Raw genomic sequence first — 10,823 nt, 5'->3', positions numbered from 1 at the left:
TATGCCTGGTAAAATAATGGTTCATTAACAACTCTAAGGGGGCTCTATAAAATCTGCGATTTTACCCCCCACATGTTCTGTTTTATATTTTCCAAAATTATGGTTCTCTGTTTTATTTTTCCTGGTTATAGATTTTTGTTATGTTTTTCACTCTCAAAATTACAATTGTTCATAGCGAAAACAACAATGTTCTGAGTCCATGTCAATGATTAAATCACATTTGAATTTGTTTAGGTCTGGAAGAAAACGAACACGTTTGATATTTTTGTATWATTCCCCTTTAATTGCACATCTGGCCCTTTAATTGCGAATCAAACGAGTGAGGAATGTGCCATCCAATGTACTGGTCTAGGGACAGTTCTGTACTGCTGCTGCTCATTTCATGGCAAAGTTTGCAAATAACAAATAATAGATATACTTCTGCCAGGCAAGCCTACTTTGCAGTTAACATTTAATGGAGAAGGTTTTGGTAAAAGTATTTCTGTCAACCCACAAGAGGGTTATCACATCAACTGGCTACACACTGAGTGATGGACAAATACACGCACCACACAGACAGACAGAGGCAATATTGCTAGAAATGAATTGGCAGTTAGTTTTGGCTTTTTAAGCCAATAGTGGCCGGGGGTGGGATAATGTCAAAGTTGCATTGATTAGATGTGAGATTTTATTATGACAGTTTTTTGGTTGAACACGTGAAAATTGCATGTACTTTCAGAATTGTTTCACGAGCTCCTCACAGGTGAGTAGACCTGTTGGAGACCCCTGCCTTAGATGAATAGGGGAAACATAATTATATTTGTTGATACGCTGCAGTCAAATTTTGGCACCAGTAGACTAGCTACCTAGCTAGCTATGTTACCCACGCCCCTCTGCGAACACGCCTTTTGTGATGTTGCTTACAAGGCGGTACTAAATTTGGTAAGAGAATAAGAAGTTACCATTGGTGTATTATTAAAATTGTTGGTTTTGTAATGTCACAAAAGCCCTTATAATCCCGCCATCTGAATCCAAGTTTTTGACACAGGTGAGGGGACCAGTACTTTTATGAGTTATTTTTCMTACTTTGGCCATYCTACTTTGATMTGGTTTCACTGAATATCATCAAATTTCATTAAAACATGATGTTGACTGTGCAGGACCTTGAATATTCTCAGCTGTCATTTGTATCACTACTTATTCAATACAAATGATTTACGAACTACAGTACACAGTATTGGGGRAAAAACTATCCCATTTCAACCTAACATCGGTTTGGAATATATACAAGTATACAGTGTTTACACAAATCATATCTCTGACTTCATGTGTGATTTAATGAAAGTTTGATTTTTATAGTAATTTATTTGAATATGGCGCTCTGCATTTTCTCTGGCTTTTGGCCAAGTGAGACAGTAGCGTCCCGCCTAAACTCAGATWTTTGGATATAAATATGAACTTTACCGAACAAAACATACATGTATTGTGTAACATGAAGTCCTATGAGTGTCATCTGATGAAGATCATCAAAGGTTAGTGATTCATTTTATCTCTATTTCTGCTTTTTGTTACTCCTCTCTTTGGCTGGAAAAATGGCTGTGTTTTTCTGTGGCTATGTACTGACCTAACATAATCGTTTGGTGTGCTTTCGCCATAAAACCTTTTTGAAATCAGACATGTTGGCTGGATTCACAACAAGTGTAGCTTTAATTTGTTGTCTTTCATGTTGATTCATGAAAGTTTGATTTTTATAGTAATATTTGAATTTGCGCTCTGCATTTTTACTGGCTTTTGGCAAGTGGAGTTAGCGTCCCACATATCCCAGAGAAAGTTCAATTTAAAGGCCAATGCTACCAAATACTTTTTGAGTGTATGTAAACATTCTGACCCACTGGGAATGTGATCATGAAATAAAAGCTGAAATAATAATTCTCTCTACTATTACTCTGACATTTCACATTCTTAAAATAAAGTGTATCCTAATTGACCTAGACAGGGATTTTCTTCTAGGAATTAAATGTCAGGAATTGTGAAAAACTGAGTTGAAATTACTTGGCTAAGGTGTATGTAAACTTCCGACTTCAACTGTATCATGTGTCAAGGCATATGAACAAACAATTATCGTTAATCAACAAATTATCACAAACATAGGTTGTAATATGGCTTTTTCCCTTGGCTTGCTTCCCGTGATTTACACATCGCTACTGCTCCGCCCCAAACAACTCCAAAATCAATTAAAATTCAAATACTTTGAAGCWCATTATCAAAATCAATCAAATCAAATGTTATTGGTCACTTACACATATTCAGCAGATGTTATTGCGGGTGTAGYGAAATGCTTGTGTTCCTAGCTCGAACAGTGCAGTARTATCTAACAATTCAYAACAATACACTCAAATCTAATGTAAAAGAATGGAGTTAAGAAATATATATTAAGACAAGCAATGTCGGAGTGGCATTGACTAAAATACAGTAGAATAGAATACAGTATGAAATGAGTAAGYAGTATGAAAACATTATTAAAGTGACTAGTGTTCCATTATTGAAGTGACCAGTGATTCCATGCCTATGTATATACTGTAGCTCAGCAGCCTCTAMGGTGCAGGGTTGAGTAATCGGGTGGTAGCCGACTAATGATGGCTATTTAACAGTCTGATGACCTTGAGATCGAAGCTGTTGTTCAGTCTCTCGGTGCCAGCTTTGACGCACCTGTACTGACCTCGCCTTCTGGATGGTACTGGGGTGTACATGCCGTGGCTCAGGTGGCTGATGTCCTTGATGATCTTTTTGGCCTTCCTGTAACATCGGGTGCTCTAGGTGTCCTGGAGGGCAGGCAGTGTGCCCCTGGTGATGCGTTGGTTAGATTGCACCACCCTCTGGAGAGCCCTGCAGTTGCAGGCAGTGCAGCTGCCGTACCAGGCGGTGATACAACCCGACATAATGCTCTCAATTGTGCATCTGTAAAAGTTTGTTAGGGTCTTAGGAGCCAAGACAAATTTCTCCAGCCACACTGTGTGGATGGACCATTTCAGATTGTCGGTAATGTGTATGCCGAGGAACTTGAAGCTTTTCACCTTCTCCACTGCGGTCCTGTGAATGTGGATAGTTGTGTGCTTTCTCTGCTGTTTCCTGAAGTCCACGATCAGCTCTGTCGTTTTGTTGACATTGAGGGATAGGTTATTTTTCTGGCACCGCTCCTTCAGGTCCCTCACCTCCTCCCTGTAGGCTGTCTCGTCATTTTTGGTAGTCAGGCCTACAACTGTTGTGTCATCTGCAAACTTGATGATTGAGTTGAAGAAATGCATGGCCACGCAGTCATGGGTGAACAGGGAGTACAGGAGGGGGCTGAACACRCACCCTTGTGATCATGGAGGACAGAGGTTTTGGAAATTATAGCAATTSTCTTAATCCAATGTACACAATTCCAAGCAGGAAAACCCTTTCAAAATCACTTATTCCACAAATGTATGAGAGCAAAATGCTTCAGTGTGGGAAAGAGTCCAAAAAGCTACTGCAGTTTGCCTTACCACCGACTGCTGGACATCAAGGGTAACCACTTCTTGCATGTCGGTTACATGTCACTTCATTGAAGATTTTTTCGATGTCTAGCTGTCTTCTGGACTGCTTTGAGTCCAGCGACAGATACACCTCAGAGAACATGGCAGAGGAACTGTTGAGAGTGGCCAGAGAATGCAATAGTATGGAAAAGTGGTCTGTTGTGTTAGCGTCAATGCAGCTAACATAACCAAAGCCATGAAAATGTTAAAATGGACCATCATCCATACAATCAACCTGATAGTAAGAGCTGCTCTGAAGGTGATGGAGCCACTGTGGACAAAGTGAAAGCAGCTGTGGAATACTCCACAGAGCAACAGTAGGCTTAAAAACTAAAGTCTACACAATGCCAGATGGGGATGCCTAGCTGAGGCCTAAACAAGACTGCACTACAAGGTGGAATTCAACATTTTATACGTTGAAGCGGTTCTTGAGTCAAAGGATGCCATCATCCTACCCTGGCCATTGTCAATGCACCTGTTGATGCTTTGACCCAAGAGGAATGGGAGTGTGGAGGAGGTGTGCAGAGTCCTGGAACCCTTTGAGCAGGTCACTGTGGAGATCAGTGGAGAGGTACAGTATGCAGTTATTACTACATCATTATTTATTCCAGTATTATATATGTATATGAGCAGTAGATGAGAATGTAGTGTCAGTAGACCAAACATGAACCTGAACTAATAAGTTACTGTTCTCTCTTTTCAGCTATGTGACAGCCTCAAAATGATACTCCTGTGTAAGGGTCTGCAGCGAATCACAGCCAGCCGTCAGAGAGAAGCAAATGTAACCACAGGACATGTACAGAGTTTATGGACACCCTATGTTCATCAATGGACAGAAAGTTCCACAGAATGGAATATAATCACGTGCTATCAGAAACCGCTGCACTTGACCCCAGGTTTAAGAAGCTAGCCTTCAGTGAGCGATTGATGAGGCTCTTCAAAAAATAACCTCAGCAGCAGGGAGGACAGCCCAGTAGTCAGCTGGCTCAGGCATCAGGGCAACAGGAAGAAGAGGATCAGATGGAGCAGAAGCACCAGCAGTAGTGCATCTCTCAGCAGATGCATAATGGAGGTCCGATCCTATTTGGAGGAGCCCCTCCAAAGATCTGCAGATCCTCTGACTGGTGGAAGAACAAGCCTCTGTCTACCACGGCTTACTAAAGTCATGACAGGGAGACTCTGCATAGTGGCCACATCCGTTCCTCTGAGAGGGTCTTCTCGATAACGGACAAATAATTACTGAGAAAGAAAACCGAATCAGCCCCCGAAAGTGAGGCAGCTTGCATTTCTGAATGCAAATCTCTCATAAAAGCTAAATATGGTCAGCATTGCTGTGTGCTGCTGGTTATAAAATGGCAATAAAGAAGAGAGAGAAAAGAGGACCAGTTTAATGTTTTTAAGTGGGATGCTGCAGTTTTGTACATTATTGGCAATATTCTATTATTATGTGTGTCAGATTGTATTAGTTGAATTGTTACATTTATATGCACTTTGTTTATACATAACAAAAGTTATACTTTAAATACAAATGTTTCATAGCATTCTTTTTCATAACAAACCAATGCATTTTTAAATACATTGTGGTATAGGTAGAGTATTTCATTTAATAATTAATTAGAATTGTTTTAACACCAATCAAGTCAAACTATCGCAAACGGTTTGACCTGAAAAATACAAAACATATATTTTTTAAGAGCTTTTGTAGCTGAGCCAAACAAGCCGCTCACTGAAAAGAGCCAGAATACCCATCACTACAAACCAACACAACTTTATATTCAACCTCTATTTAAATCAGTGGTTTAAATTGTTAGGGCACTATCACATGTTCAGCATTCTTACTAACGGGTGCAACAACTATAGCCACTTACAAGGCACGCCTCAAAATATGTTATCATCCAGAGATTCTTTCGCCACCTACAACTTTCCCACAATGAACCATAGTTGACAGTATGCCGCTGTAAATATAAAGCAAAACAGGTAATACAGTTGTATAGCAGCATAGTGGAACACCATTGAGCTCCCATAATGCATTGCTCTTTACAGTACGTACTAACTGTGAAAGTTTTGCTGTAAATTTACAGCAATTTGTTACAGTGCACTGAAAAGTGCTTCGAAAAATTAAGGAGCCCTGCTAGCAGTAGCTTGGAAGTTGGAGGTAAGTTTAAGGAGCCTTACCTAGCAGTAGCTTGGGGAAGTTGGAGGTAAGTTTTAAGGAGCCTTAACTAGCAGTAGCTTGGGGAAGTTGGAGGTAAGTTTTAAGGAGCCTTAACTAGCAGTAGCTTGGGGAAGTTGGAGGTAAGTTTTAAGGAGCCTTACCTAGCAGTAGCTTGGGGAAGTTGGAGGTAAGTTTAAGGAGCCTTACCTAGCAGTAGCTGGGGAAGTTGGAGGTAAGTTTTAAGGAGCCTTACCTAGCAGTAGCTTGGGGAAGTTGGAGGTAAGTTTTAAGGAGCCTTAACTAGCAGTAGCTTGGGGAAGTTGGAGGTAAGTTTGAAGGAGCCTTACCTAGCAGTAGCTTGGGGAAGTTGGAGGTCTCTATGTTGTGGTAGTAGATGATGGAGGTGATCCCAGCCATGAAGGCCAGGCCTGCAGGCATGTACAGGTGCAGGTGGAGGGACTGGGTGAACCTGGGAGAACACACACGAACACACACACACACAMAMACACACACACACACATCCCAATCGGTGCGTTTAAAATCATTCTATATACAACTTGATTGTAGCTTTAATATGTCATACAACAATGCCATATAATAGCTACAATCAGGCATTGTGTGATAGTGAATGGTATTTTGGAGTGAAAGACTGGAGAGCAGCAGGAGAGCTCTTCCATTCAATTCAATTCCACAGACAATAATAATCCTGTATAGTAGACTGTAGTAGACTGTAGGGGACTGAATGGGGACTGTACACACCAAACAAATGCTGAGTTCAGGCTAGGGTCTATTTTTCTCCACTTCCTGTCTGACTGACGTGCCCAAAGTAAACTGCCTGTTACTCAGGCCCAGTAGAAAGGATATGCATATAATTGGTACCATTGGATAGAAAACACTTTGCAGTTTGTAGAAATGTTAAAATAATGTATGAGACTATAACACAATTGATATGGTAGGAGACAATCCAAAGAACAACCAACCATAAAATTGTTTCTTTTCTCCAATGGAACGTATAGGATCATATCCAAATCCAGCTCCCAGATTGCAAGTCCTATTGCTTCCACTAGATGTCAACAGTCTTTRTTCAAGGTTTCAGGCTTGTTTCTTCCCAAACAAGGAAGAATTTTGAGTTTTAGTACTGGGAGTCAGAGTTGGAAATCAGTCTGCGTGCGTACCTGCTAATTTTGCGCTTTCCTATTGAACATACTTCTTTACGTAGGAAATATTATAGTTTAATTACATTTTAGGGTACCTGACGATTAAATAGAAATGTATTTTGATTTGTTTTAACAAAGTTTAGCAGTAGCTTTTTGGATTCCTTTCTCTGCATGTTGAAYGAGTGGATTACTCAAATCGATGGGGCCAACTAAACTGACTTTTTGGGATATAAAGAAGGATTTTGTCTAACAAAACAACCATGCATGTTGTAGCTGGGACCCTTTGGATTGCAAATCAGAGGAATATTTTCAAAATGTAAGTGAATATTTAATCGCTATTTGTGATTTTATGAAGCCTGTGCTGGTTGAACAATATTTTGATGTGGGGCGCTGTCCTCAAACAATCGCATGGCATGCTTTCGCTGTAGAGCCTATTGGAAATCGGACAATGCAGTTAGATGAACAAGGCTTTAAGCTTTTAACTGATATAAGACACTTGTACGTACCTAAATGTTTAATATCCATAATTTTTATGATTATTTATTTGAATTGAAGGCCCCCCAATTTCACCAGAAGTTGTTGACAGGTGTCCCGCTGGCGGGACGTCTAGCCCTAAGAAGTTTAAAATTTGGGTAAAATATTGGACATAACAGTCAGTTGGTTGGTCAGTCAGTTGGATAACAAACTACCCATTGTTTGACATTCTCCCACCAGCTTCATGAGGAATGCTTTTACAACAGTCTGAAAGGAGTTCCCACTTACTCTTGGCAAATTTGGGCTCATCAGACCAAAGGACAGATTTCCACCGGTCAAATATCCATTGCTCGTGTTTCTTGGACCAAGCAAATCTCTTCTTCTTCTTATTGGTGTCCTTTAGTAGTGGTTTCTTTGCAGCAATTCGACCATGAAGGCCTGATTACCGCAGTCTCCTCTGAACAATTGATTTTGAGACGTGTCTGTTTCTTGAACTTTGTGATGCATTTATTTGGGCTGCAATCTGAGGTGCAGTTAAATCTGTATACCAACCCTACCTTGTCACAAGACAACTGATAGGCTCAAACGCATTAAGAAGTAAATAAATTACACAAAATAACTTTTAACAAGGCACACCTGTTAATTGAAATGCATTATAGGTGACTACCTCATGAAGCTGGTTGAGAGAATGTCAAGAGTGTGCAAAGCTGTCATCAAGGCAAAGAGTGGCTACTTTGAAGAATCTCAAATATAAAATATATTTTCAACTATGACAGACAAATGGAGAAAAAAATCCCAGAAATGAAATTGTAGGATTTTTAATGAATTTATTTGCAAATTTATGGTGGAAAATAAGTATTTGGTCAACCTACAACAAGCCAGATTTTGTCTCTCACAGACTGTAACTTCTTCTTTAAAGGCTCCTCTGTCTCCTACTCGTTACCTGTATTAATGGCACCTGTTTAATGTATCAGTATGAAAGCACCCTGTCCACAACCTCAAACAGTCACACTCCAACTCCACTATGGCCAAGACAAGAGCTGTCCAAAGGACACCAGAACCAAATTGTAGACTGCACCAGGCTGGGAAGACTGATCTGCAATAGGTAGCCAGCTTGGTTTGAAGAAATCAACTGTGGGGAGCATTATTAGGAAATGGAGAATACAAGACATGATAATTCTCCTCGATTGGGGTCCAGAAAGATCTCAACCCCGTGGGGTCAAAATGATCACAAGAACGGTGAGCAAATCCAGAACACACGGGGGGACCTAGTGATGACCTACGAGAGCTTGGGACAAAGTAACAAAGCCTACGCATCAGTAACACACACGCCGCCAGGGACTCAAATCTGCCGTGCCAGACGTGTCCCCTGTTAAGCCATGTCATGTCTAGGCCCGTCTGAGTTTGCTAAGAGCTTTGGATGATTGCAGAAGAAGATTGGGAGAATGTCATATGGTCAGATGAAACCAAAATATAACTTTTTTGGTAAGACTCAACTCGTCGTGTTTGGAGGACAAAGAATGCTGAGTTGCATCCAAAGAACACCATACCTACTGTGAACATGGGGGTGGAAAACATCATGCTTTGGGGCTGTTTTTTCTGCAAAGGGACAGGACGACTGATCGTGTAAAGGAAAGAATGAATGGGGCCATGTATCGTGAAGATTTTGAGTGAAAACTCCTTCCATCAGCAAGGGCATTGAAGATGAAACGTGGCTGGGTTTTCAGCATGACATGATCCCAAACACGAACGCTCGGAACAAGGAGTGGCTTCGTAAGAAGGACATTTAAGGTCCTGGAGTGGCCTAGCGAGTCTCCAGATCTCAACCCATAGAAAATCTTTGGAGGGAGTTGAAAGTCCGTGTTGCCAGCAACAGCCCCAAAACATCACTGCTCTAGAGGAGATCTTGCATGGAGGATGGGCCAAAATCAGCAACAGCGTGTGAAAACTTGTGAAGACTTACAGAAAACGTTTGACCTCTGTCATTGCCAACAAAGGGTATATGACAAGTATTGAGACAACACTTTTGTTATTGACCAAATACTTATTTTCCACCATAAATTTGCAAATAAATTCATAAAAATCCTAACATGTCATTTTTCTGGAATTTTTTTTCTCATTTTGTCTGCCATAGTTGAAAGTGTACCTATGATGAAAATTACAGGCTCTCTCATCTTTTTAAGTGGGAAGAACTTGCACAATTGGTGGCTGACTAAATACTTTTTTGCCCCACTGTATATACACAAAGTGCATTCAGAAAGTATTCAGACTCAAATTTGTTTACGGTTCTCCTTTGCCAAAATAATCCAACCACTGACAGGTGTAGCATATCAAGAAGATGATTAAACAGCATGATCATTCCACAGGTGCACCTTTTGTTGGAGACAATAAAAGGTCTCTCTAAAATGTGCAGTTTTGTCACATAAACAATGACACAGATGTCTCAAGTTGAGGGAGTGTACATTGGCATGCTGACTGCAGGAACATCCACAGAGCTGTTGTCCAGAAATGTTATGTTAATTGCTTTACAATAAGCGCCTCCAACGTCGTTTTAGAGAATTTGACAGGACGTCCAACCGGCCTCACTCGTCAGTCCAGAGGGACTGAGGAGGTATTGATGAGGTACTGTGGAGGTATTGATGAGGTACTGGGGAGGTTTTTGGGAAGGGTACGTCAAACATGGCTATAGTTCCAGTAGAGCATTGGTTCTCAATCCTGGTCCTGGGACCTAAAGGGTGAACATTTGTGTTTTTGCCCTAACACTACACAGCTGATTCAAATGATAACTCATCAAGGCTTTGATGATTTGAATAATGTGTGTGGTGCTAGGGCAAAAACACAAATGTTCCCCCTTTGTGTCCCAGGATTGAGAACCACTGCAGTAGAGGATTAGGGGGAAATGGCTCACCCATCGGAGACGATGCCCTCAGCAATCTCACAGACCAGGACAAAGAGGAGGACGAAGGTGAGGAGCCAGCGCAGGTTGTGACCAGGGAAGTGCAGCCAGGTGCTGTGATGGATGTGCACCTGGGAGCTCTGGCTGCCCCAGCCTTACAGCACACAGCAAACACAACAACACAGGAAACAGGAAGTTAACCTCAGAGAACAGTGTGACATACGTCTGATGTCAACAATAACAACACAGGAAACAGGAAGTTACCTCAGAGAAACAGCGTGATGTCTGTCTGATGTCAACAATAACAACACAGGAAACAGGAAGTTAACCTCAGAGAACAGTGTGACATACGTCTGATGTCAACAACAACACACAGGAACAGGAAGTTAACCTCAGAACAGCGTGATGTCTGTCTGATGTCAACAATAAACACACACAGGAAACAGGAAGTTAACCTCAGAGACAGTGTGACGTCTGTCTGATGTCAACATAAACAACACAGGAAGTTAACCTCAAAGACCAGTGTGACGCTGACTAACGTAGCTTTCCCTCTCTTTATCTGATCTGATGAGAGATAGCAGTGCTTAGTTTGAGCCAGATCTGCA

At 41.1% G+C, this 10,823-nt stretch overlaps 1 protein-coding gene across 1 annotated transcript in view; it reads right to left on the bottom strand.

Moving 5' to 3' along the window:
- LOC111971785 (ATP-binding cassette sub-family C member 8-like) overlaps positions 1-10,823 on the bottom strand; it is a 171,267-nt gene that overhangs the window by 135,281 nt on the left and 25,163 nt on the right. The window contains 2 exon segments of the mRNA XM_023998598.2: positions 6,039-6,160; positions 10,231-10,372. Coding sequence (XP_023854366.1) covers positions 6,039-6,160; positions 10,231-10,372 — 264 coding nt within the window.

This window comes from Salvelinus sp. IW2-2015, linkage group LG13 (genome assembly GCF_002910315.2).
Source record: "Salvelinus sp. IW2-2015 linkage group LG13, ASM291031v2, whole genome shotgun sequence".
In the NCBI taxonomy this organism is placed as follows: domain Eukaryota; kingdom Metazoa; phylum Chordata; class Actinopteri; order Salmoniformes; family Salmonidae; genus Salvelinus; species Salvelinus sp. IW2-2015.
The sequence above is the reverse complement of the archived record's forward strand: the minus strand, read 5'-3'. Positions and strand labels throughout refer to the sequence as shown.